The 27515-nt window shown below is 41.2% G+C and overlaps 1 protein-coding gene across 2 annotated transcripts; it reads right to left on the minus strand.

Annotated features, from left to right (window-relative positions):
• Nucleotides 1–695: 695 nt before the first annotated feature.
• Nucleotides 696–27032, minus strand: taok2a (TAO kinase 2a). Of its 2 annotated transcripts, none has more exons than XM_042393260.1 (20): nt 26537–27032; nt 18488–18628; nt 15785–15856; nt 15066–15167; nt 13590–13635; nt 13390–13486; nt 12899–13012; nt 11736–11827; nt 11550–11643; nt 10507–10588; nt 10247–10417; nt 8408–8617; nt 8096–8224; nt 7657–7893; nt 7288–7416; nt 6118–6321; nt 4923–5162; nt 4412–4624; nt 3454–3636; nt 696–2855 (listed from the first exon to the last, which is right to left on the minus strand). In XM_042393260.1, the coding sequence occupies exons 2-20, from the start codon at nt 18617–18619 to the stop codon at nt 1956–1958; spliced, it is 3447 nt and encodes a 1148-aa protein (XP_042249194.1). In that variant the 5' UTR covers nt 18620–18628; nt 26537–27032; the 3' UTR covers nt 696–1955. The 2 variants fall into 2 exon arrangements, with proteins under 2 accessions (XP_042249194.1, XP_042249193.1); XM_042393259.1 differs by having other exon boundaries at nt 4403–4624.
• Between the last annotated feature and the right edge of the window lie 483 nt (nt 27033–27515).

A 27515-nucleotide genomic window follows, 5' to 3' on the forward strand; every position in this document is an offset into this window, starting at 1 on the left:
ATCATTATTATTACTCTAACACAGTCTCAAAGTTAGTGCTTATATGTACACTTGTAAGTACAATGCAAGTCAAAAGTGTTTCAACAGTGAACAATCTTCAACATACCTGCTACATCAAACAGGTATCTTACATTTATATGCATTTATATAAATAGGTAGTGTGCATGTTATCCATACAAATGCCGTCTGTACACAAGTTCCATGCACTGAATTGTACTAATCATTAATGCACATGTACATCTTATCAACAGATGCAGACAGAACGTGGGTGAACAGGTGGAGGTGGAGGTGGAGGTGTAGGTAAGCTGTCAGCGCTGTACACACACACACTCACGCGCACACGCACACACACACACACACATATATAACCCACTTTTCAGCAACGTTTGCACGCAGATTTTAGTGCTCGGCTCACTCAAAAATACTCTCTGGCAGCTTCCTTTTAAAGGAACACGCCGTCGCTTTGGGAGATTTTTTTTTTTTCTTATTTGGTGTGTTAACAGAAGTCAGAGAAGATTTATCATCATCTGTGTGTTCAGTATAGAGATTGATAGAGCTGCATCGATTAGTTTATGGACAGAAAATTAATCGGTTAATTCTTTTGAATCATTTTTTTTAAAAGAAATGATGTCCAAAAATATATAACAGCTTCTCAAATGTGTATGTGTTCTGGTTTCTTTAGTCCTCTATGACAGTAAACTGTATATTTTTGTTGTTGTGGACAAAACAACACATTTGGTGACATCATCTTGGGCTTTGGGAAACACTGATCGTTTCCTTGGAGCAGCGTCTGTACTGAACACTCAGAGTTTAAACTGATCTTCTCCTCTGACTCCAGTTAAAACAGCAAACATTCCCCAAACCGTCTGCGTGTTTCTTTAAGAAGACTTAAAGGGCAGTGGTAGAGTTGTCTTGGGTCAGCCCAACAAAGAAGATGGCAGTGTTTTTTTTGTTTTTTGTACTTGTCATATACAGAATCTTATCACTACAAATAAAAGAAATGTGTTTTCAAGAAATCTTCCCTTGGTCGACTCCTGTGCTGTCCCCCCCCCCCCCCCCCCCGGCCCCCACTGAATGTATGAAACACATAGAAATCAAAAACTGGGTTTACAATTTACCGTTATTTACATAGTTACAGTGGTTTTTAAAGCACCGCTAGCCAAGTGGAAGCTCCACAACTTTCGCTCGGTTCAGATACCTGCAAAGATCCAAACTGGAAACCCGAAAAAAAAACCAAAAAAAAACATCCATTTAAACCTTAAAGGTGAAACCTGCTGTGACGATAAACACCTGAACCTCTCAGAATGATCCAACAGGCAGTTAAAACTGTCTCAGCACAAAGTCAATACTGTGCAATGGATTCAATGTGTTACAGAATGAACAAATGTACTCAAGCTTTGTTTTTCGTTGGATCTCACGTGCTGCGACTTGTTCATTCTGCAACACATGGCTCATTTTCACATGTGGACATGATATCCGATTCAGATTTTAGCCACTTTTATTTTTATATATTTTTGGATTTTGTTTCATCGGTTTGAAGAAGAGTCCGACTCTTCCACACAGAGCTCTCTTATTAAAACGCTGCTGCTTATTCTGTAGTGACTCAAAAACCAAAAAGGAAAGGGTATCCTCTCTTTCTTTTCTTGTGCATCAAGAACTGTTAAAAGTCCCGACACACTTCGAGAAAGGAGATATAAAAATTCAATTCTCTAAATCAGGGGCTTTGCTTTTTTTTTTTTTTTTTAAAATGATCGATTTGCTCTGCGTCAGATCTGTGAAGCCTCTTAAAGATCTAAAAAATGTAACCTAACCACTTCCTCCCTTTCGCTCTGTTAGATGAGCCTCGTTCTACTTCTGTCTGCTCGCTTCAGCTGAAGCAGCTTGTAGCCCTGTTTGTTTCTCACAGACGCAGAACGACGCTCACAGATCAGAGCGGCGAGGAGAAGCCGGCGGCTTCATGAGTACGACAGGTGAGATCCGTTAGAAATGTGGGAAGTGACCGATGTGCTCCGACTGAGCCCTCCGTCGCTGCCGCCGCCCCCCGGACCACCGGAGGCCGTCCTGCGCAGGGGCTGGGGGCTGTTCCTGAGGGCCATCAGACTGGGGCCCCTGACAGCGAGGCCCCCGCCTCCGTAGCCTCCTTGAGATGATGAAGAAGAGGAGGCAGAGGAAGGAGGAGAGGAGGAGGAGAGGGAGATGGGGGGAGGTGGAGGCGGGGGAGGCAGGAGAGCCAGGGACTGGGAGGAGGCGTGGGAGGAGAGGTGGTGGTGATGGTGGTGGTGGTGGCCCTGGGAGTGATGGGAGTAGTGGCCCCCTCCTCCCACCCACTCCCTGGCCCGCTCGCGCTCCCTGCCGTCATGGCGGTCGTGGCTTTCGCGGTACAGGTGCGGCGTGCTCTGGTGGTGTTGGTAGTGCTGGGGGAGGTAGTGCTGCTGGTGGTGAGAGGAGGAGGAGGAGGAGGAAGAGGAGGGGTGGCCCCGGCCACTCTTGCTCAGCTCGCTGTCCCTGCCGAGGGCGTGGGAGGAGGTGATGGACTCGGCCCGGCTGAAGCCTCCTCCGCCGTGGTTCTGACTGCGCCAGGACGGAGTCGCCACCGAGTTCTGCACGCTGTGGCTCCAGTGGCTCCCCGAGCGGGGGACGGGGCGCGACGGCCAGCCGCTGGAGCCCGAGGAGGGGCTGGGGGTCGGGTAGCCCTGGTTGAAGGCCTCGGCCGGGATGCCGGTCAGCGCCATGTTGCTGAAACCGAGACGCATGCTCTCCGAGTCGAAGGCCTCGATCTCGTGAGCCTGACGCTCGAGCAACGTCCGGATCCGCTCTGAACGTTCGTTCTGCAGAGAGAGCATCTCCTCCTCGATCTGACGGAACACAAACACATTTTCACACCGTTATTCACCACCAACACAAAGAAACAGAGCGTTAACGGCGCCTTCCTCGCTGGGCAGGGTGTGATTTTAATCTTTTATATTATTCCTTTCTTTCGGTGCTTTTCTTAAAATGTGTATTTTATTTTGTTATTTGAAGTATTCATACTGTCAGTGCTGTTATGTGGTGTGTGAGTTTGTGATTTGATTTTTTTAATGAACTGCTGGATGAGACAGACAAGTTTTCACTTGTGTGGACAATAAAGTTGTTCTAACCTATTTTAAAAAAAGGGTTAAAAAATATACTTGTTATATTTCACACAGGGCAGCTGAAGCAGAGGTGGGACTGGATATGAACGCTACAACTATAAAATGTCTGGCATATGCACAGAGACCTGAACACATTGAGCTGAATACAGAGAGAAAAATATGCAGCTACCTTTGTGCGGACATGGTCCAACATTTACCCACCACTCAGAGGTTAGACTGAGCCTAAACCAGCAGTAGAGCATCATAAAAGGCTGCGACAGTCAGACAGCAGTGTTGTTTCTGTGTTAAAGACAGTGAGAAACCATCTCGCAGGCGTCCGTACCCTTTGTTCCAGCAGCGCTCGGCGGATGGACACCCTCTGCTCCAGATCCTTCACCTCTCGCTCGTGCTGAGTGTCGGTGTGGATCTTGATCTTGCTCTGGTAGGCGTTGAGCAGCTCCAGCTCCTGCTGCAGCTGCATCCGCAGCACCTGGTACTCCGCCTCCTGGGTCTCATCCAGCCGCAGCTGTGGGGACAAACGGGGGAGGAGCCTCGGTATCAGTAGAGCACAATCTGCTCAGAGCACTGAGACGTTATTAAAGGAGCAGGACGACATGTTTCTGCACGGACCTTCACTAAACAGATTATTATAAGTGTTTCAGTTAGAATATCAGTTGACTCATTTACCACTGCTGGTAAATGAGTAAAAATACAAACCATAAATCTATTAAATTGGGTAAAATCATAATTTGGAAGCAATTAAAGCTGCAACTAATGATTTCTTTTACCCAAATAATTTGGTTTATGAAAAAAAATAAACAAAGTCTTAATTTCCCAGATCCCAAGACGTCTTTAGATGTCTTGTTTTGTCCGACCAACAATGGAAATTTCTAAAAGGCATTTATTTTAAATTTATTTATAATCAAAAAAGAAGAAAAATGCTCATATATGCAGCAGGAACCAGTGAAGTCTGGCATTTTTCTTTGATATTTGACCTAAAAGATGGCGACTATTTCAGCGGTGGTATCAAATAAATCAGGTTTTTATTGCAGAACGTCTGTTTTCATCTGGAGATAATTCTGGTACAATCATTTTTTGATTGTGTTGTACAGAAGACTGTTAGAAAGTTGGTAAATTCTGAATTGTAAGAACAATTTGTAGATCTTCCAGCTGCTGATTATTTTATTTTTTGCTGTTGTTGTTTTTGTTTGTTTCTCTGTGGCGGTGCTGATGTGGTGAAGTTTTGCGGGGGGGGGGCAGGTGGTGTAAAAGGTGCGCGGAGGATTCCTTGCCTTACTCACAGCCTGTGTGGACAGCATGTCGTTGATGGAGTGGTCGTACTGCTCGGCCAGGATGGCCAGCTTACGTGTTTGCTCCTCTTTGAGGCGTTTGAGGACGGCCTTGTGGTCGGATTTGGGAGTGCTTTCCAACAGGTGGTTGCGCAGGGCTTTGTACTGACGAGTCTGGATCTTACAGGTTTCCTGGAACTGACGCTTGATCTGCAGCTCTTTGGACTGGAATGTGAGAGAAATAATCAGAATCATGTAAGACCAACGTATTTTGTATATTGTGTGCTAAAATGTAATTTTGAGAACTTGTGACATTTTATTTATTGATTCAGTCACGATTTCAGTGCAAATAATAACTTTCCATGGTTTCATTTGCCTTTTTTGGACAATTTTCATCACTTTCCAGGACTCGAGAGTCAGATTACTCAATGAGAGGTTTTCAAGGACATGCAGGAACTTATCTTTGATTGCTTATAACATCAGCAACACTCAGGAGAAGATAATTCTGGTTTCTCCTGCGTACCTTGAGGCTCTTGGGCTGCTGCCGGACCTCCATGGCGTGTTTCTGCCGGAGTTCTTGCTCTCGCCGTTTGTTGTACTCCATCTGATTGGTCAGTTCGGTCTGGTGCTGCGTCCGGATGAGGTCGGCCCGGGTTCGCTGCACCGAGCTCAGCTGCCTGAACTCCAGCTCCTGGGTGGACTCGTGGTGCCGCAGCAGCATGGCGCACTCCAGATCCTTCTGAGTCTGCTTCTTGTTCAGGTCCTGGAGGAGGACAGATGAGACAGGGGGTCAGCGGGAATCCAGGAGGACGGAGAGGGGAAAGAGGAAGTGTAACAAGAAAGAAAAATAGAGGAACAACAAATACTAAAGTAACTGAGTCACTGCTTCACTGCTCACAGTGACTCTATGAGACTCTCTGAACTTGAGACAGTAACAATAAGATAAAACACTGAAAACACCTGAACTGATTTATGAATTATACTAACATTTAAAAACAAGCAAGTTGCCTTTTTGTGAAAAATAAGGCCAAAATTTCTATATTTTTCTTTATTGTTGACAAATTCCATGAAAAAAAAGAAAACCAACAATGTTTCTAATAGTTTCTGATCAGCCAGCTGGTTATTGTCATTATCAATTAATCTGCAGATTATTTTCTCACTTAAATGATGAATTGTTCTATAAAACATTGGAAGTTCACAATATCCTCCTTGTTTTGTCCAGAACTTCTATATTTTATCATTTAGATCAAGACAGATCAAGAAAAGAGGCGACGTTGAACCTGGAACCATCAAACGTTTGTCAGTTTTCAAGTAAAAATACCAAACGATGATCAACATTGTTGCAGATTAATTTTATTTTGACCAACTAATCGATTAGAAGTAATTAAATCTTTAAAAGAAGCTCGCAAATATATAGCGTAATGTTTAAAAAAGGGTCTGTAATTTCCTAAAACAGCTGGTCACTAGTTTTAACAAACAGATCGCTCTGGTGATCTAATGGTTAACCTGTGCTGCATGTCATACCCCTCCATCTCTCTAATATATATTATACTATTTTCAGCAGTGGATGAATCCACATTTGGTGCTCTATGAGTATTTCTGGCAGCAGGATGGTGATTTGTGGATGAAAAATAGATGTTTTATCTCAGAAATGAGAGTTGCACCTCTTGTAATTTTTTCACAATAAGAGCTTCAGGGAGTTTTGTCTCTTGTCGTACCTCTCTGAGCAGATCCTGCTCCAGGTTGTGGCGAGCCAGCAGCATCTTCCTCTTGTACTGGCGACACTGCAGCTCGTAGTACTGCCTCTGCCTCCTGAGCAGACTGGCCTCCTCCTCCGCCTGCATCTGCTGCAGACACTCCTTCTGACGGATCAACCACTCCTGCTTCTCACGCTTCGGAGTCGACTGGTTCTCGTTCAGCTCCTGTTTAGTGACACGAAAACAGAAGTTAAAAAGGAGAAAGTGGAAATCGAAACAGCCAAAACTCTTCTTGTGCTTAAATTTGTAGTCATGTTATTGTTATGGGGCTAGTTAGTTATACGTACTCAGGTTTTACGTGTGTTTTTGGAATGAAGGATGTTATAGAGCGATAAAGTGAAACTGTACCGTCTCAGAAGTAAGAAAACCTCATTAAAACTCTAATTAACATTTGTAACTACACTAATAAATAAAAATCCAGCCTTGGAACAGAAACTTCTTTATCTCAACATTACGTCATGTGGCTCGCTTCATATCTTTAGATAAGGATGGGAGTTTTCTGACGAACCATCGGCGAGTTCAGACATGTCTGACAGATAGACGTCTGTACACAGCTCAGATTACAGCTGCAAAACAGCAACAATGACTTCAGAGGAAAACACAGGGGAGTTTTATGGATATGGATGAAACTATGGGAGCTGTAGTTTTTTTGTTGCTTAACTTAAATAAAAACGCCGACTGAGGGATTGTGTTGAGTTACAGAAGCTAGACAGGAAGTGATGTCATGACTTCTGCTCTCTATAACCAATATTTATATTTCCTTTAAATTTGAGAGACTCACTCGACGAGACGGGATATTCTTGAGGAGGGTTAACAGCTCCTTAGAAGGAATATCTCATCAGTTTTTGGATACGCTGAGAGTTTGACTTCAAACTCTTGGAGCTGTTGGAAGGTTTATTTTAGAGGTAAAAATGATCTCTGTTTGTGCCAAACTAGTCTAGACATGCCTGAAACTGCCTCTGATAGTAATCTGATCTGATTCTGGATGACATGGAAAACTAGACAATAACCGGTTAATAGAAGTGCTGCTGTTATCGTTGTCTTTATAGTTAACATGCTCTGCTTTGGAGATCATCCGGTATCAGTGGTGTTTGACGTGTGTGTGGATTTGTGTGAAGTGTCAGCTCGTGCCTCTTTCAGCTGATCCTTGCGCTGGCGATACTGGCGTTTCTGTGACTCCAGTAAACTGGTCAGTTCTTTCTTCTGCTGGCCCAGAATGTGCTGTTGGAACTTCTTCTCTTCTGCCAGAGCTGCTTTCGTCTGCGGGAGGACACAGAGCGAGGCTGCGGTCAGGAGTCTGTCTTTTTATTCATAGAACATCTGCACAGACACTAATACAGCAGCAGTTCCTGTTAGTGCTGAAAAGATGGTTTGCTGGTTCTATCATTGTTATCACTACTAGATCATAGTTTAACCAGTTCATGATCCCAGTTCTCCAGAGATACCAAAGTTAGGCTCAGTGAACCACAGAGAGTTGAACTTCGTGGTACAGACTCTTACCTCTTTCTCCAGGATGGCCTGGTGCTTCTTGCCCAGCTTGTCGGCCTCAGTGGAGAAGCTGTTCCTCTGGTTCTCCAGCTCTTTGTCCAGCTTCAGCTGGTGCTCGTCCATCTCCGCCTTCAGCTTGTTCTCCAGCCCCATCAGCTGCTTCTGGTGCTGCCGCCTCATGCGTTTGTATCCAGACATCTGCTCCCGCAGCGCCGAGCCCTGCTCATGTTCCTGGATCTGACGGGTCACCTGCAGGAGGAGAAGAACAAACAGATGTTAGATGATGCAGATGGATGCTGGATGACAGCGTATTTACTGGAGAGAAACTATAACGACTCTACAAGACTCTGACTCTGATTAATTAATATGAATGATGAGAATCTTGATGTTAATCTGAATGACTCTGAATCAAAGAGTTGACAGCACAGTACGACAGACTCAGTGAATGTACCAAAGAGGCGGTTCGGATGGTGGCGAAGTGGTCGCGGTTGCGATAGTAGGCTCGACGGCGGCCAGCAGAGGGAGCCTGGGGTTGATCCATCTCCGGCTGGTAAGGATCATCATAGATGTTGTCCTGACCCTGAGGAGGACGGTGGAGAGACACTTTCAATCACACAAGAAAACCACTCGGGTATATTATTGTTGTTATTGTTTTTTAGGGTTATTGTGTTCTGTCCCTGTTACATAAACCAGTGAATGAATGAAGGAGCCTGAACAGAAAGGCGGTTCAGGTCTGGTTCAGTATATGTGATGTGGTCTTTACCGTGGGTCGGTGGATGATGGAGCTGTTGGAGGTGACCGTGTGCTCGCCCTCCTGCATCATGGCCATCTCACTGCTGCTGTCGTCGGAGGCGTCGGCCAGACTGTTGACGGAGCTGCTCTGGGAACTGGCTGAGATGGACATACTGGGCACCGACTGGGAGCTCTCCATGCTGTTGACTGTGCCGGTCCGCAACAGATACTGCTCCACCTCCTGACACACAGACACACATTATTACTTCAGCTTGATGTCTTCATTCTCGTCAGCACAATTTGTACTTTTATTCACCTTGTGGATCGTTTTGTTTTCATGCATTAAAAAAAAAAGACTAAATAGGTCTCGATTTTACAAGCTGAATATGGGACTACAATGATTATTTTCATTATCGTTTGATCTATAAAACATCAGAAAACAGTTAAAAATATCCGTTATAATTTCCTAAAGCCCAATATGATGTCATGAAATGTCTTGTTTTGTCTAAAATCCAAAAATATTCAATTTATTATCATGGAGGAGCAAGAAATGCAGTAAATTCTAACAATTGAGAACCCGGAACCATCAAATATTTGACTTTTTTGTTTTAAACAATAAATAAATTATCAAAATAGTTAATTTTCTGTTGCCTGACTGATTACTGCAGCTCGAGCTGAATATGCATCATCATCGTGTTTGTGCAACGGGAGTCTCAATTAAGAAAAGAATGACATCAGTTGTACATTAGGGACACCTCAGTCTGTTTGTCAAATAATGAATAAAATGGTAAAAATGCATTTTAACATCTGATTTTGTTACCTGCTGCAGCAAACCTTTATTTAGTACGTGCAAATAAATATAAAATACAAAAATAAATATCAAATTAAAAAAACCTTTGAAGCCTCAGGTGTTTCCTTCATTTATAGACTCATGACAGAGTCACTGTAAGTCTCACCAGGCATGATATACAAATGAGGCTAATCAGAAATACCATTTTATATGAGAGTAGTACCAGTCAAATATAGGACGGAGTTAAAGGTCCTTTTATTTGTTTTTAAGGCTCTTCATGGCCTCTCGGAGCTCATCTGCCTCCTTCACAACACCAGATCTCTTAGATCCTCTGGCCAACTGTTGCTCGCTGTCCCTCCATCGCAGCTGAGGGGTGACCGTGCATTTGCTGTAGCTGCCCCAAGACTTTGGAGCAGTTTACCTCTTGGGACTAAGTGTTCCCCTTCCCGAGACACTTTTAAGGCCAAACTAAAGACTCACCTGTTCTCTCGGGCCTTTGACTGTCGTTAAAACCCAGTGTTCCACTATTATTTGTTTCCTATTTGTTCTTGTTTGATGTTACCCTGTTGCGTTGTTTTAATTTATTCGTGATATCTTATTGTACAGTACTTTGGTCAACTGTGGTTGTTTTTAAATGTGCTTTATAAATAAATTTGATATGATTTAGTAGTACACCTGCTCTAGCACAAATGTAATGGAGAAAAACCTAAAAATGTAAAATTAATTGTTGTATTTTTTTGTCTTTATGTGCACAAGTTTTCAAGCCAGCTCAAATCTATATTGCTGAAACGGACGGAGAAGATTTTCAGGGTTTCAGGGATACAAGACGTCAATAGTGATGTCAATAACGCCAAATAAACAAAACACAGAAAACCCCGTTCTCATTGATTTGACGACTGATTGATTCTGTAGCAAGCTATTGATACAAATCACAATACAAGCTGTGATGTCATGTTTTGTTTGTTTACATGCTTCAGTCTCCTCACTTTCCTGTACGTCTCTCTGGTCTCCTTGTTCTCTACATCTTCTCCTTCCTCCACTCATACATAGACATCACCTTCCCCTCCCCACACTCCTCACCTCCTCATCCTCTCCTCCCTCTGACACGGGGCCGTTCTGCTGGGTCTCCTGGAAGAGGATCTTCTTCATTTTGCGGTACTGCAGGTTGTCCAGTTCTCGCACTGCATCCTTGGTTCGTGCAATCAGATCCATGACGACCGTCAGCGGGCGCTCACGGCACAAGAAGCGATGCTAAAGGAGGAAGGATGGAAAGGACGGATGAGCACGACTACGCTGCAGAGGAGTTAATACTGATGTAACACGTGTGTTTCGGTTCTCACATTCAGCAGCACGTCCGAGGTAGGCCGGTCCTGGGGAATCTTCTGTAGGCAAGAGTCAACAAAGTTGCGGAAGGAATCAGACCTGAAGAGAAAGAGAGATGTTATCAGTGAAAAAATACTCTTAGAGAAGTTTGAGAAATAACAGGAGAAGAGAAGAACTACAGAAGCAAAGAGCAGCCGTGGTCTCTGATGAATTAAACCTTCAGAGGAGACCACGTTTTCTGTTATTTATATCCTGTTCTGATGTTGGATGTTAAACATGGTCCAGGTCCAGGTTTCAGCTGCCATGAACGCTTCATTTACAATGTTTTCTTACTTTCCAGATGAGATGACGTTGCCCACTCTCATATTTCAGATGTGATTCAGCTCCAACATGTACGGATGGATTTGAGAAGTTGACATTTGGAGTAAAGAAGGAGAAAAAGAAGTGAAATCCTGCTACTATAGTTTGTTTACGTGGCCTCTGGAGCCGGAGGAAGCTTCCTGAAGCTGACCAATCAGAACAGAGCCGGCTCATCAGGAGGCGGAGCCTTAAAGAGACAGGAGCTAAAACGGCCTGTTTCAGACAGAGGCTGAACTGAGGGGCTGCATAAAGGACCAGTAGAAGATAAATAAGGAGTTTTTATTCCAGTAGAGCCCCAGAATAAAAATATAGAGCTGGAAATGTGCAGAATGTGAGTCCTTTACAGTTTTTTAAAGATAACAAACTATGCTCCTGTTTAGGTTTTTGAGCCCATTATCTTGTGATAAGAATTAAGAACTCGTCACTTTTTAAGTGACGAGTTTAAAGTTACCTGGGATAAAACTATCCATGCAAGTTTATTCATGGAGTAAATCCTCTAAGCAGGAGAAAGAAAGGCGGCCTGTATGTAATGTAATCAATCAACACAGATAGATCACAATATAATTAAACGCATCACAAAAACAGCTCGATGATGAGAGAATGTTTCAAGGTTTTAAGTGTTGAATCTTGAGCTAACAGCAGCTCTCGGCTCCTGCAGAGATGAAACTAAGGAGAGTGGAGAGGAGACAGATGTTCTCACCAGTGGTTGGACTGAAGGATGGGGCTTTCATTCTGCGCGATGTGGTATAAGGCACTCATAGCATTCATATTGAACAGTGGGGGCTTCCTCTCCGCTGTGGAAAAAAAACCCACAATGTTAAGACCTTTAATATTTTTACACCTTCATGTACTGATTTACCCGCATTCACACATCTGCAGCTCATACCCAGCTCTATGCAGGTGATGCCCAGCGACCAGACGTCCACCTTGCCGTCATACTGGCCCTCGTCCATGGCCAGGATCACCTCCGGAGCCATCCTAGGAAAAAAAAACAAAGCAAAACACAGCAGAGGTCAGAGGTTTGGCATCGCGTCGGTCATCTTTTAATAACTTTGGTTTGACACCCAAACAGCAACATTTAGGGATGTCACGAAGTCCTTTAATAGTGAATATCTGCCAAACATTTATTTACCTAAATGTTGATTAAATATGTATCTGACAGACTGGAATAACAAGCAGTAGACGACTTAATATGGCAAATGTTATTTTTCACGACTTTCTTGATCCAAATACTGAAGGTCCTGGTTCAAAACTGTTGAGTTGATTGGTCAATTGATTAGTTGATCAGCAGACAATTAATCAACTGAGTAATTATTAGTCATTTTTAAGCAAATATTTGATTGTTCTTGGTTCTCAAATGTCCTCAAATGTTCGCTGCATTTCTTGTTGTTCCGTTTTTGTGAATGAAATATTTTGGGGTTTTGTTTGGCTTTAGGACATCATGATAAACGATACAATAATCTGCAGATTAAATCGACAATGAAAATAATCATTAGTTGAAGCACTAAACAGCTTAAACCCTTCATAAGATGTGAAGGAAAGTTTAACTGTGAGAAGCAACTCCTGAAATTAACATGACATAATTAGCTGGAGTTGTGGGAACTATAAAAAGTGGCCTTGAGGCTGCACAGCAGAGTTACAGAGTGAAGTTTCTTCCCTCACTAGCGATCACACTCACTCTCTCTCTCTCTCTGTGTTTACCTTCAGTTGGACTCAGACGAGCTTTTGAGATGATTTATGTAAAAATCCTGTTTATCTGCAAAGTTTAGGAGGCTTGTTTCAGAATCTAATCAAAGATGGGAGCTCGCTGGCTGCTTGTATAGGAGTCTCAACTTGGGAAAATCAGTTTTATTGTGCAGCAACCAGATGGTTAGAAGAGTCTTTGAGGATTGTAAAAAAAAACCTTCAGAACCTTTATGTGTTTTCAGACGACCTTCTGGGTTTATCAAACATTGTCGGTAAATTATCTCTGTAAAGAAACCGGTGGTTACCTCTGAGCTTTGAATATATGCTACTACATGAGGGTGCTGGTTTTTCCTGATCACTCACCAGTATGGAGTCCCCACAAAGGAGTTGGCTGGAGCCACAATGGAGGCTGAGCCGAAGTCCCCCAGTTTGACCTGACCGGGCTCCGTCAGCAGGATGTTTCCTGCTTTCACATCCCTGCAGAAAAGAGCTCCGTTACATACACATAAATACATAAAACATGAATATACCACTGATGCCTCACAGCCCTGACAGACAAATATGGAACTATAAGAGAATTACTTCAGTCTGTTCTAGAGGCTGTGAATCAAAGTTTTCAAAATTAACATTAAGGATTTTTAAACATTTAAATGAAAAACATTCTTGCAGGATTTGCTGCTTGTAAAAGGATCATTTTGAAGTGCTGGTTGAAATACATTTAGCTGAAGTGCTGAAGTCAGCGGATTCAACTGTGCATGAACAGCGGAGGTTGTGGGCGTTAAAAAGAGCTGAAGAAGTTAAACAGATAGTTGACTTTTAAGAGATGACAGCGGCTGAACTGTTAGCACGTTTACCTGTGAATCATATTGTGAGAGTGAAGATATGCTAATCCCTGCAGTGCACCATGGGTAATAGCAGCTATTTCAATTTCCTGGAGTGGCTTTTTGTGAACTGCAAAGACAAAAAGAAAAGTCAAATAAGAGTCACGCATACAAACACACACAGAAAAACAAGAAAGTGATGAATAATGAAGTCTTGATTGGAGACGACTGACCTTCGAGGAGGTCTGAGGCCGAGCCGAGGCAGTACTCCATCACCAGCTTCAGGAGAGACGAGTCGAGATGATCAGACACAACTATCATCACAAGACTCTTCATAACACATTACATGCAATTATAGATATTTTTATACTTTTTCACAGTTTCACTGGTCAAAGAACGACTGTAAACAAGTCGGGACTATAAGGTTGACAATTATATTATTTATTATGTGAATTTATTGACATTTATATCACATTTTTGTCTGGAGAGGAAGTTTAAGGCTTTTTAATAGTTATGGACTTTTTGAGGAAACTGAATTCAAAGCTTTTAAGACCAGCAGATGAATACAGACTAAAAACACACCTGCTCTTACACAAAATGATCTTTCACAAATATAATTAGAGATGTAAATAATTATTAAGCTTTCCCTTATTTTCTATCATATATATGATTAAATTAATTTGTTAAATGTGGCCAAAGTGTCAAATAAAGAAGTAAACGTATGTAGCAGTAATCAAAAAGCAGCAGCTCTGCACTGAACGCTCCGTTTCAAACATTTTTTTCTACTTTCTGCCCGAGACGACGTCGGCTGGCGACGGATTTCTTTATATGGTCATCACTGCGTGAATCATGTAAAGCTACTCTAGTGGAGTCCCAGAATAAATATATAGAGCTGGAAACGAGCATAAAGGTTCCCTTTAAGTGCTCCACTGGATTTTCTCTTTGTGTCAAGTATATAAACATAATCACATTTTACAGGCCTGTTTTAGAAGCAGGAGTTTTATGAATGAATCATCCTCTAATTTCTGCATATTGTTCATGTTATCCTGTAAAATAATACAACACAATGCAACAGCCAACTGCAGTTTAAAGTCAATATTCCTTTATATTACTATAGTACTTGATCACTTTTGGATTTTGGAAAGAAAAATATGAAGTTTGTGTCAAGAATTTATTCAAAACAACAGTCTGTCTACATTTGTAATGACAGGAATACAGTAATCTACATTACAGACTCTTTACACTAAAACTAAGTGTACTGGTGAGCTGTCAAAGTGAAAACAGTCGGTGGTGTAAACAGGTTGGGTGGATGAAATGTTAACAGTCATCTACATTTCCAACAATAACTAGTATTTGTCATTACTTGTTGTTTATTAACTTGAGTTTTAAGTCATTTCTGATAAATTACAAGCTCGTTTATATGATGAGGAAGCCGTTAAACACAAAGACATCTGAAACGATCAACAGTTTAATTCACCCAGTGTTACCAGGAGATGTTTGTCTTCACCAGATTATGATGGAAATCTTCATTTTTACGTCTCACTTTAGTTCAAATCAATTTGAATCCAAATAAGGCCACAAACAGAGATCAACTTTAAACTGCAGCTGTGTTTCCCTCCAAGTCTTAAAAGCACAAAGCAGCGAGCCTCCATGTTATCATCTGTAAGACATTATGTAATAATACTCCCACTGCCTGACACAGTACGTACCCATGCTGTGTGCTCTTTCAGGTAACATCCTCGATACTCGATGGTGTTGGGGTGGCGAAGTTTCTGTAGGAACTTCACCTCTTTAATGATGTCCTGCCATTTCTGCACACAAAGAGAAAACACTCAACCCTCATCCTGCACGTTTCAGAGACAGATAGTCACTACTAGAGAAATATTTCCTCATTTTTCAAAGCAAATAATTAAGTGATTCATGGAAAAGTGCCAATAGCACATAAAATACAGGCATCATCAGCTTTAAGATCGTACAGTATGAATGTACGTTATCTCACATAGACCACTTTTTATGTCAGAAAATAAACATGTTTAGGAAAAAAGTATAATAGGAAGTGATAGATCACATTTGAGGGAAACATAGAACCCCTGACGAAGGACTGATAGCGAGTAACTGTTGAAGGAATCTTAGAGGAAAAACTGACGCTTATCTTGAGACAACAAGAAGCACAACTGGAAGAAAACTGGACATCATACAAGATTAAAATAGCGACACTGGAACAGATCCATCCATAAACAAGGCTGAATGAATGAAGGAGAAAATGTGACTACATTTCCCAAACTGTTGTTGAATTATTTAATGTGTAATTCTTCTGCCAATAAAGATTTAATTGAAAAAAGAAGAAGAATCGTGCATTCAGCTGCCGTTTAACTCAACAGATTTTTCACAGGAGGAACTCTGAAAGTGACAAGTTGGTGTTTGTTACCTCGTTCGTCTGCTTGCCGCTGTATGACATCTTCTTGATGGCCACCACCTCATTGTTGCGCACGTCTCGGGCCTGTTGAACGACAGAAACACAACCAGTGTGTTTACAGTCACCGTCAACCAATAACCTTCAAATTTTGTGTTCAGAGCGTGAATACGCATCATTTCCTTCTTTAAGTGCTTTTATTTGGTTAATCTGAACCCAAATTAATCAGTTACTCACAGTAATCTATCATTTAGATGTATGTCAGTGAAAGCAACTTTATTTAGAAACTGTTTCTAACACTGCTGCAGTATTTAATGAGTGACACACAGCAACCGGTAGCTTTGTATTTTGTGTGTTTTGTGTTTCATTGCGAGGAAAAACCAGCACAATGTTGTTCTGGAGGGTTCTTTAGGGCCTTGGTGACTGACAGACCTGATTATTTTATTTCAGTTTCACACTGGCAACACAAAACTAGAGGTGGTCGAGCGTCCGGATCCTACGACAGGAAACCAACTGCTGAAGTTTGTCTGTATTTACTTTGTGAATGTTCAGTTAAAAACACTTTTAATTTACTTGTTTTAATGTATAAATAAAAGTCAAAGTAAAGAATAATAATATAATAAGAAGTAAAAGAATAAAGATATTTGTGCTTTCTAAACATTTGACCTCCCTTTTTACCATAATGGAATTGAAACTTGGAATCACTAAGAATTGTAATTGATAAGCAGGACTGGAATCGATAAAATTAAAATGATATCCAACCAAACTCAAAACTGTACTTAAGTGCAGTAATTGAGTAAATGTACTTAGTTACTTTCCACCTCTGACAATGAAAATATTTTGCATTATTACTGGATAAACTATTTGTCTCTTCTGGAGCAGAGTTGAGTTTAGTGTTTCGACCACTTGGTGGAGCCAGAAGATGAATCTGACACGTGTAGCGAGTCAAGAACAAAGACGTAAACAATGATCCATTTATCAACCAGACTACATGATTTATTTTTGGACAAAATGCTCATATTTTCTCAGAGCTATTCCGAGTGCTTAATCCTCCAAAGGGCTTAATCCTTAATCCCAAGTGAGGATGCTGCTATCAGACAAAGCAGCAGATCAGATTTGCAAGTCATGTTGCACTGAGAGGACTTTAACATCAAGTCCCGTCGCTGCCTCAGACTGTAAACAACCAGATGATGCTTTATTACGGCTCAGAATAATTCCTCAAAACTCAATAAAAATATGGAAGAATCAGGTGAAATCAGAAGTAGAAGAACACGACACCTTTTAAAAAAATATTTTAACAAGAAATAACAGACATGTGAGGTCAGTGTACATACAGTATAAAGCAGAGGCACGCTTGTTAAATTGATGCAAATTGATGCACGTCGTCTATTTTTGCAGCACATCTCTAATGGCCTTTTAAGGATCCTCAGAAACTCAGACGTTCAGTGTGGCGGTGAGAAAGCTGTGGAGGTGTTAGTCTACCACACAGCCTCGAGAATATTTTACAGGTGAAATGAGATGCAGAGATAGTACATACATGTTATTTTCCCACTGTTTTCCTAATAAGATCCCACTCTTTTATATTATTAAGACAGAACGCAGACTGTGTTTCAGAGTGTTTCAGAGGCAAAGATTAAGATCTAAACAATCTGATTTTTCTCAACATGTGCAGTAACAGGAGACAAACACACAGTGTTAAATGTACAGCACATCCAAAGTGAAACTCACATCTACTGTATATTAAGGATGGATATGAGTGATAAATTACTCCATTACTAATCAGACATGTACCTGATCTGTCTTTTTTTTTTTTTTTTTTAAACACGTATTTGATCTTTGTCCTTCAGTATTTATGAAGCCAAGATGGCGTTTCTACAAATATCATATTGGCCCAAATATAAGATAATTTCTTCCAATTGACATTGTGTTTGAAAAAGCAGAGTTTGTATTATATTCAAGGACTATTATTCACAACATCAGGTATTCTTTCTGATGTTGTGAATAATAGTTAGTTAATAATAGTTGGGTTATTTGTAGCCTTATTGTTGCTAAGCTAGCAAGTTTGTAGTGTGTCTTTTAGAGTCACACATAAGTCATTTAAAGGGTTCATATTCTGCTTTGTGTGGTTTTCTGTTATTTATATCTTGTTCTGATGTCGGATGTTAAACATGGTCAAAGTTCCAAAGCTTGAGGTGAACGTATGTAGAAAAGCTGCCTGCAAGTCAAAAGGAGCTAAAACAGCCTGTTTACAGACAGAGGCTGAACTGAGGGGCTGCATAAAGGACCAGTAGAAGATAAATAAAGAGTTTTTAACTGGAAATCATGCAAAGATATTCCAGTAGAGCCCCAGAATATAAATATAGAGCTGGAAATGTACAGAGAGTCCTGTAATGTGTTTTTCTACCACAGAGGACATAAATTCACGACCAGTCAAAAAGCATCAAGCAGACAAGAATTACTGCTGTCACACATGAGGAGTCAAAAACAGTCTAGAAAAATGTTTCCAAGAGAGATTCAGTGACTGATGAAGATACACAAATGTGACATTAATGTTCTGCTTTACTGAAAGTTTTACTTTTACATCTTATAATCAGGGCCTTCTTATATTTGGGCCAATATTTCTTCTCTATGCGATTACTCGAGTTTATGACCCGTCTACTAGATCTGTAAATAAAAACACGTGAGAATCAACCCCCCTACTGTATACGTCCTACTCACAAAGTAGACGGCTCCGAAGCTGCCGTGGCCGATCTCACGGAGGTCAGCAAATAGCTTCTCCGGATCATCTTTGCAGAAGAGATCTGCCACATCCGGGTCCTTCAGATTGCCCGCCCGTGCACTCGAGGGCATGGCCAGGGCCTGGAAAAAACAGGGAACAACACACGTTAGTGCCGGGAGACTGCGGTGAACTCTCAAGTAAATCATGATCATGGCTAATAATTACTTCCTGTGGTTCACTGTGGTTGTACGCCGTGGTTCCCAACCTGTCAAAAACATTTCTGAAACAAAAATATTACACTTATTCAGACATTCCTCTAATGTTTACCCATTTCTTGTGATTTACTGGATGATTTTACCTTTTGGGCTTCTTAATTTATTCAAATTCAAAGTCACAAGCCAAAAAACTGTTTTTAAAAAGACAAATCTGCGACATCTTTCACTTATAAATTGCTGTTATATACACATAAGTATTGTTTCTATTATATACACATATATGGAGTTTGACCTATAGTATAAAATATAAACCATAACTGTATTAGCCTTTTTTACTCCAGTGTTTACAGATATTTCTGATGAAAGCAACAGAAAACATTAACTTGAATTTTGGTTGATGTCTAGAAACACCTGACAATCACTTTGTTCCAATCGTGTGTTTAGAGTTTCAGTGAAGGGACTTCCCTTTGGTTTATATTTGGATCATTGGCTGTGTGCCCGTTTTGATTTTGAAGGATGTGAAGCGTCTGTTTTCCACTTCAGTTGGGCAGAAAACTAATTAATGTGTTAAACATGCTGGAAAATGCATTCTTGTACTGTTGTAAAGTGACCCATTTGCAAAATCCCCATCATGTGGATGAATCAGACTTTATCAGCTTCCCTGATATTCCAAATCCATGTTCAACCGCTCAAATATTCCGTAATATTGCAGAAATTTCATGTCTGGCTCCTTTTGGCGTAACACCTCTCTGGTGACAGAAAACAGCCTTAATCTTCCAGCTGATCTGTGGTATTTAGGACAGTAACTGGTACGGGCAGGAACCAAAACCCGGTTCCAAATCAGAACCAAATCCAAAGTGCAAAGAACCAGGTACCCATTTAAAAAAACAACTGTTGAACAGGAGTAATTCCTGGTGGGTTTTTTCCACATACTAACATACAGTAAAACACTGAGAAAGAAATTATGTCCATTATGCAGCAGTGCTTTATGCTAACAAGCCACTTAGCATGCTAGCTTGAAGCATTGTCCTTAAAGTATTATGAACCTGATGCTAGCAGGAAGCTAACAGTGTAACGCTTAACTACCTACTGATTCAGACTGGACCCAGACAGCAACATAAATACCCGTCAGCCTCACACATTAACAGCTTTTCTTTTAAACATGGAGACTGACAGCAACCGTTTAAGCACTTTGACTTTGACAGTGAGCTGCACCAGACAACACAATCCCATCTCATTGTAACATGATAACACGACCGACGATGTCTACAAGCTTCACACGAAACACAGTTTCATCCAGACCAGTGTCTCATCTGATTCTCTGACCAAAGATATTCAGTTTACTATCAAATATGACAAAGAAAAACAGAAAATTGTCACATTTGAGAAGCTGGAAACAGGATATTTGGAATTTTTGCTTGAAACAATTATTAAAGTAGTTACCAATCCATTTTCCAAGGATTAATTAATCAACTTTTCTTGCTCTAAACAATTTACTAAAAAAGGGCCAATAACAATGTGATGAGGATAAATATTGATGAAAAACTGATGTCAGACAGAAAAGTGATGCTGTAGACCTGTTTTCTGTGTTAAATAACTGAATTAATCACATTTAACAAACTGAATCTTTCCTCTAGTAGGTGTCAGTACAGCCCCAGAACACGGTCACATCCGCTTATTTCAGGGCGAGGAAGAACCATGAGAAAATCACTTAGTGCTCCTTTTAATGTCTCAACCATGACGGTCGTCATGAGACTGTTCTGAATATAGTGGCTCACATTCTGATGAAGACAATGTGGCTTCAAACGGCTCAACAGAACGAGTTTAAAGGACTGAGTCATGAGCAGAACTCTGAAGAGACTCAGCAGCCAGACATTTCTTCATTCAGGAGCGGCTGAGTGACACTAAAATGAGAAAAGCTGGTCCACCTTAAGGTCAGTCCACCTTAAGTGAGCGTGGTTAGGTTAGGCTAACCCATTGTTGCTAACTTCAGGGCTAAGCCTCTTCACTTTTCCAGCAGATGGGGAACAGACAAGACTTTTCTTGGTCATGAGAAGCTGCAGCATTTATGAACTGACAGATCGACGGCTTACCGCGAACCTTTTCATCTGATCCGCTCGCATTCAACGTCACTTTTCTGCTGCTCGCTCAACCTCACACTCACTACGCACACATTACGCACTGCCCTGTTCCTTAAAGCAGCTCTGCTACTCTTATAACAGCACCTTTCACGTGGATGTCCTTTGAAGAACGAGGAGAGGGAGGACAACTCAAAACAATTCCACGGTAACGTCGGGTGTAGCCCATGATTGTGTGAAATTTTTAGCAGCAGCGCAACGCTAAACTAACGTGACCAAACTCGTCATAATAAAGGAACATGTCACCCTGTGCAGCGGTGTGGCTCATTGATGTGTTTTTAATAGTTCTTGGACAACAACAGAGGTTCACAGCGACTGGCGCATCAGGTTGGAGTTGGAGAAACCAATCAAGAGAAAAAACATGAATCTTAATCTAAATACATTTAATCAGATGCATAAGAGTCCACGGTGTGTGTTGTCTTATGCATCTAGTGATCAGAGAGCAACAGAAAGCCAAACTGACGGCTCTATATTGTCGTCTTCACCATGACGGTACAACTCAAATCAAAGATTGATATAAATAAGTCCATGAAAACCCAAAGATGAGCCGAGCTGAGCTTCAAATCAGATCATCTGACTAAATCAGCCAAATGAATGTAATCTCAGCCTGCACACTGAGCCGCGGTTACTGACAAATGCAACATCATTTTATAATGGGGTTAATGTAGATGCTCATCCTTGAGTGTCAGCTGGAGCCCTGAGGAGAGCCGGCAACATAACCAGGCCTCTGTGATTCGGTGAATGCATGAAAACACGGCCTCGGGGTCTCTGTTTAATGCAGTACAGCAAGGCTTGTTCCTTTTAAAGCATTGCTGTGTAAACGCACAGATTCCCACCCTCCTACCCCCCCCCCCTACTCAACATTCCTTCAAAATGCGGTCAACCAATTTCCAATTATATATTATGTGGCGCTCAGTGGTATCATGGTGTTCAGACCAAGGCAAGGAAGCAGACGCATGCAGCTACTGTCTACAGTCAGGAGAAAAACAACCAAGCTGAAAACTGTGAAAGACACAAGAACGTTTGTCTACAAGAAGAACAGCAAGTTTCTCCAAATTAAGAAGAGAAATGGGGCATCCTAATAGCCTGAAGTGTCTAGAATGTAACTGTTGTTTCAGATCAGGCCAGGGACCTTTTATCACATCTTTCCTTTCATGTTTCTTACTGTTCTTCACCATCATCTTTAATATTAAAAGATAGCAATGAAATTATCTGCAGCCAACAAATAGAGTTGTTTATTTGTGTTAAGAGTCCACATGAATGAACCAGTGATGTGATATTCAGTGGTAGAAAGTTACTAAGTACATTTACTCTAGTATTGTACTTAAGTACAAGTTTGAGGTACTTGTACTTTACTTGAGTATTTCCATGTGATGCTACTTTCTACATTTCAGAGGGAAATATTGTACTTTCTACTCCACTACATTTATTTGACAGCTTTAGTTACTTTTCAGATGAAGATTTGACACAATGGATAATATAACAAGCTTTTAAAATACAACACATTGTTAAAGATGAAACCAGTGGTTTCCAACCTTTTTGGCTTTTGACGTCTTACAAAAAGCAGTGTGTAGTCGGGGTCACATTTCACATGTCTATGAGTTGTTAACAGCTCCACCAAATAGTGATTTTTCCCTCTAAACTTCTCACATGCTTTCATTTCAATAACGGCCCCTCAGATTTATCTGCTGACCCTTTTGAGGGGCCCGACCCCTAGGTTGGGAACCACTGGACTAAACTAGCTAACTGTATATAAAGTAGTGTAAACTAGCTCCACCTCCAGCAGCTACAACAGTAACATGCTGCTCTAACACTGATGCTTCACTATTAATAATCTAATGATGTCATATATAATGATATATCAGTCAGAGGGACCAAACCACTACTTTTACTGCAATACTTTAACTACATCAAGCTCATAATACTTATGTACTTTTACTGGAGTAGGATTTTTCATGCAGGACTTTTACTTCTGATCTGAGTACTTCTTCCACCACTGGTGAAAATCCAGGTTTATAAATTAGGACATACAATAATGTGTTTGAAAATGTCACCCATTTTCTGGCTCCTTAACTCAAAGTTAAAAAACAAAAAAACACTAAATCATTCACCATTGATGAAATAAGAAAAGGCCTCATAGCAGCTATTTCTGTCATTTTCCAAAGAACAGAGTTCTTCTCACACAAGTTTTAGCAATTGACCACTTGGGAAACAACTTTCCTCGACTTCCTACTTGGAAAAAACAAACTCACACAAGTTCAATCAAGTTCAATGTGAAGGCAGCATAAGACTCTAAAAACAGAGAAGGAAAAAGGGAAACAGCTCCAGACAGTTCTTTTTTTAAATAGTGACATGAAATTTGGTGTGTCAGTGGTGCCTAATGACCAGGATCACATGGCTGAACCCAGCCCTGACTTGGAAACAGTTTTGCACAGTAGAACCTCCTTGTTGTGGAGTTTGTGTAACATTAGCACAGACCGGGTTTAAAAAGAAAACATTTATCAGTTCCAGTAAGCATCACCTCCAAAAATTAAACCAAGGCAATTCCTCATTTTAAATGAAACACAAGTGGTTGATTCACAGGCAATGAAGGATGAACCACTTTCACTGGGCGTGGTCCTAAATGTAAAGAAACATTGAAATATCCACAAACCGCATGTTTATTTACAATGAACACATCTAAACTACTAAATAGTAGGTGTGTAACCATATGTGTATTCGTCCAAACTGTTCTGTACAGGATGTTCAGTTTGGTAAGCGACTTCTTTGGTTCGGTATGCTCCGTGACCCAAACAATTTATGTCAAAATAGTTCTATAATTCCTTTACTCTGACGTGCGAGACAATAACTCTAGATCTCGAGCTATTTCACTGCAGCACGACTAAACTGTGTCAGTACGTGAACACGGACAGCTGCAGATGCCACGGACAGGGAGTTGATGTGTTTATACTACGTTCTGGGGTCCGTTTGGAGGACGTCTTCCACACATGCTCAGTAGATCGCCGTCTACAGGAAGACAGCATTATGACAGCGTGGACACAACAAACTGCAGGTACGGATGTCCACACAGAGCCTACGCGAACACCCTCTGATGACGACATTTATTTTACGCGGACCGTCGCGGCATCTATAATTTCAGCTATAGTTTCCACTGCAGCACAACTAAATTGTGTCAGTAATAGTTTCCATCTATCCATTTTCCGCAGCTTATTTGGGACCGGGTCGCAGTGGCATCAGACTGAGTAAGGAAACCCAGACATCCTTCAACCTGGCAACACCCTCCAGCTCCTCCTGGGGGATCCCAAAGTGTTCCCAGGCCAGTAGAGATATGTAGTCCCTCTAGTGTGTTCTGGGTCTGCCCTCGGGGTCTCCTACCAGTTGGACGTGCCTGGAACACCTCCAGAAGGAGGTGTCGTAACCAGGTGCCCAATCCATCTCAGCTGGCTCCTCACCCGATGTCTCAGACTCAGCCCAGACGCTCTCCAGAGGAAATTCATTTCAGCCGCTTGTATCCGTGATGTCATTCTTTCAGTCATTTCTAAGTAAGATGTGTGGCTTTGATTTCAAGTTTACATAAGCATTACATCGACTTCTCCCCTGAAACAGAAACCTCACGTCTACAAAGTCGGTTTCATTTGGATATTGCCGCATCATAAATGCTAGTAATTCTGCCCTTATAATGACTTATCAATAGAAATTAAAGGACAGTTTCGCTGATTTTCAACTTTATCTCTACCTAACCGCATTAGGGATATAGTGTGAAACACACCTGCAATTGTTGAGGAGTATACTGCCGAGGAAATGCAGTGGAGAGAGGCCGATGCTGTGTGCAATGCATCCTTGTACACGTAGGCACTGCCAGCACAGCTCCGCAAGCAGGAAAAATCAGCTTTCACTTCAATGAAGTTGCCTTTTGTTGCTTTATTCTCACTGAATTACGTATATTAACGGTAAGTGGAGAAATAGCATTAAAGTTGGCTAATGTTAGCAGAATAAATGCAAAAATGAGACGATCTATCAGGATGAAATGACTTAACGGCTTAGTCAGCAGTGGAAGAAGTACTCAGATCCTTTTCTTAAGTAGAAGTACCACTACAGCAATATAAAAATACTCCATTACAAGTAAAAGTCCTGCATGAAAAATCCTACCATAGTAAAAGTACATAAGTATTATGAGCTTGATGTAGTTAAAATATTGCAGTAAAAGTAAAAGTACATAAGTATTATGAGCTTGATGTAGTAAAGTATTGCAGTAAAAGTACATAAGTATTATGAGCTTGATGTAGTTAAAGTATTGCAGTAAAAGTAGTGGTTTGGTCCCTCTGACTGATATATTATTATATATGACATCATTAGATTATTAATAGTGAAGCATCAGTGTTAGAGCAGCATGTTACTGTTGTAGCTGCTGGAGGTGGAGCAAGTAATATAACTATGGACGTCATAACAGCTCTCTAAAAGTCAAGCCAAAATATCTGGATCGCCCCCTGGTGGCTGGCTCCAGTATAGTCGTAAGTCCCACCTCCTCCATGTTAGCGGATGGGACGAGCTAAACTAAAAATATCAATTTAGCCTACACGTCAAACAAATTTTTCCCAAAGAATTATCGTAATGATGTTTGTCTGAGTGCTCATTTTTCTGATAATTTTGTTTTTAATTAGTTATTTGACATTATGAAAAGAGCGTGTGATGTCATGATTGACAGCTGTAACAGCAACTCTCAAACCTCCTCAGGCAGCAGGACGGCTGAGGCGGCGTGTCCTGACGGCCATCATTCCGCCGCCCAACTCTGCTGCGCACACTCTGGCCCCAAATGACGTCACACAAGCAAGATGGCAGCTCCCAAAAAGGAGATATACTGGCTTCACTTTTGTATAGCAGCAGGAAGTGGAGATGTGTCATCCATCATTAAATACAGCCAGTGATTTATATACAGTTAGCTAGTTTAGTCCAGTGGTTCCCAACCTAAGGGTCGGGGCCCCTCCAAAGGGTCAGCAGATAAATCTGAGGGGTGGTGAGATGATTAATGGGAGAGGAAAGAAGAAAAAACAAAGTTCTGATACACAAATCTGTTTTCAGTTTTTGGACTTTTTCTCTAATCTTTGATTTTTGCTGAAATATTGGATCATTTGAACATTTATTGAAATGAAAGCATGTGAGAAGTTTAGAGGGAAAAATCACTATTTGGTGGAGCTGTTAACAACTCATAGACATGTGAAATGTGACCCCGACTACACACTGCTTTTTGTAAGACGTCAAAAGACAAAAAAGGTTGGAAACCACTGGTTTCATCTTTAACAATGTGTTGTATTTTAAAAGCTTGTTATATTATCCATTGTGTCAAATCTTCATCTGAAAAGTAACTAAAGCTGTCAAATAAATGTAGTGGAGTAGAAAGTACAATATTTCCATCTGAAATGTAGTGGTGTGGAAGTATAAAGTAGCATCAAATGGAAATACTTAAGTAAAGTACAAATACCTGAAAATTGCAATTAAGTACAGTGCTTGAGTAAATGTACTTTGTTATTTTCCACCACTGGGTTTAGCATTAGCCCGTTTACATTATTTCCCATTTTACTGAAGGCCTCTAAAAAACAAATCAGAGACCACAGGGCGGCCCCCGGACCCAAGTTGTGAACACCACTGAACAGCTAACTATGCTAGTTAGCTCAATGCTAAGTGTAGCATTTCTTACCGCGGCTTATTGTGGTTCCGCTCCGGACCGAAAAACAACTGTTAGCAGCCGAGCTAGCGAGCCTCAATCCTCATAGCCCGGGTTTCCTCACGGCAGATGATCAACACGACGTTTGCTCCATTTCCACAGGCGTTCCTCCGGATGTTTAGAGAGTATAAATTGGTTAACGGCGGCTCGTTCAGCTGGGTCAAATGGAAACTTTGAGCTCGCCAGTTGCCTCTCTAACGGTTACTAGCCTGAGCTAATTGACTAGCTTTGCTTTAAACGTTAACGGTGGCTCTTCTGCGGGGTGTGGCTGCTGTTTCTCCGCGGTGTCGCACGTCCAAGCATACTGCCCCGTCAAACCTTCCTTTTAAATTATACCCTTAAAATTCAAGCTAAAATCTGCGCCCCGTCCCTCCAGGCTGGACTTGTTCCTGACACCGTTTTTGTTCTTGCTAAGCACAAGATGGCACAGACTCGGTGGGGCGGGACTCGAGCGCTGACCGGAAAATGATTTGTTCTGTTTCCGGTGAGGTTTCCGCTTCACAAATAAAATGGTATAAATAAACAGACCTAGATAACATTAAAGGCCCCTTCCACTCAAAAATCTGTTTTTCTTCTTGTTCCTACAGTTGAATGTTTGAGCTACACTGTGCAAGCCAAGTTTATTTGTACAGCACATTTCAACAACAAGGCAAAGTGCTTTACATAGAGCATAAAAGGCATCTAGACAGAATATATAAGCAGCACAAGGCAATGTAAAACAACATTTAAATACAATCAAAAAGTGTTAAATTTGGAAATAAAAAGAAGCTAATATATAATAAGACAGATAAAACAGGAGAATAAAAGTTACAGTGCAGTGTAAGATATTAACCCTCAAATTTGGTTTAATTAAATGCAAACAGAAAAGTCTTCAGCTGTGATTTAAAAGAACTGAGAGTTGCTGCAGACCTGCAGTTCTCTGGGAGTTTGTTCCAGATATGTGGAGCATAAA

Source organism: Thunnus maccoyii, chromosome 18 (assembly GCF_910596095.1).
Source record: "Thunnus maccoyii chromosome 18, fThuMac1.1, whole genome shotgun sequence".
Classification (NCBI taxonomy): Eukaryota; Metazoa; Chordata; class Actinopteri; order Scombriformes; family Scombridae; genus Thunnus; species Thunnus maccoyii.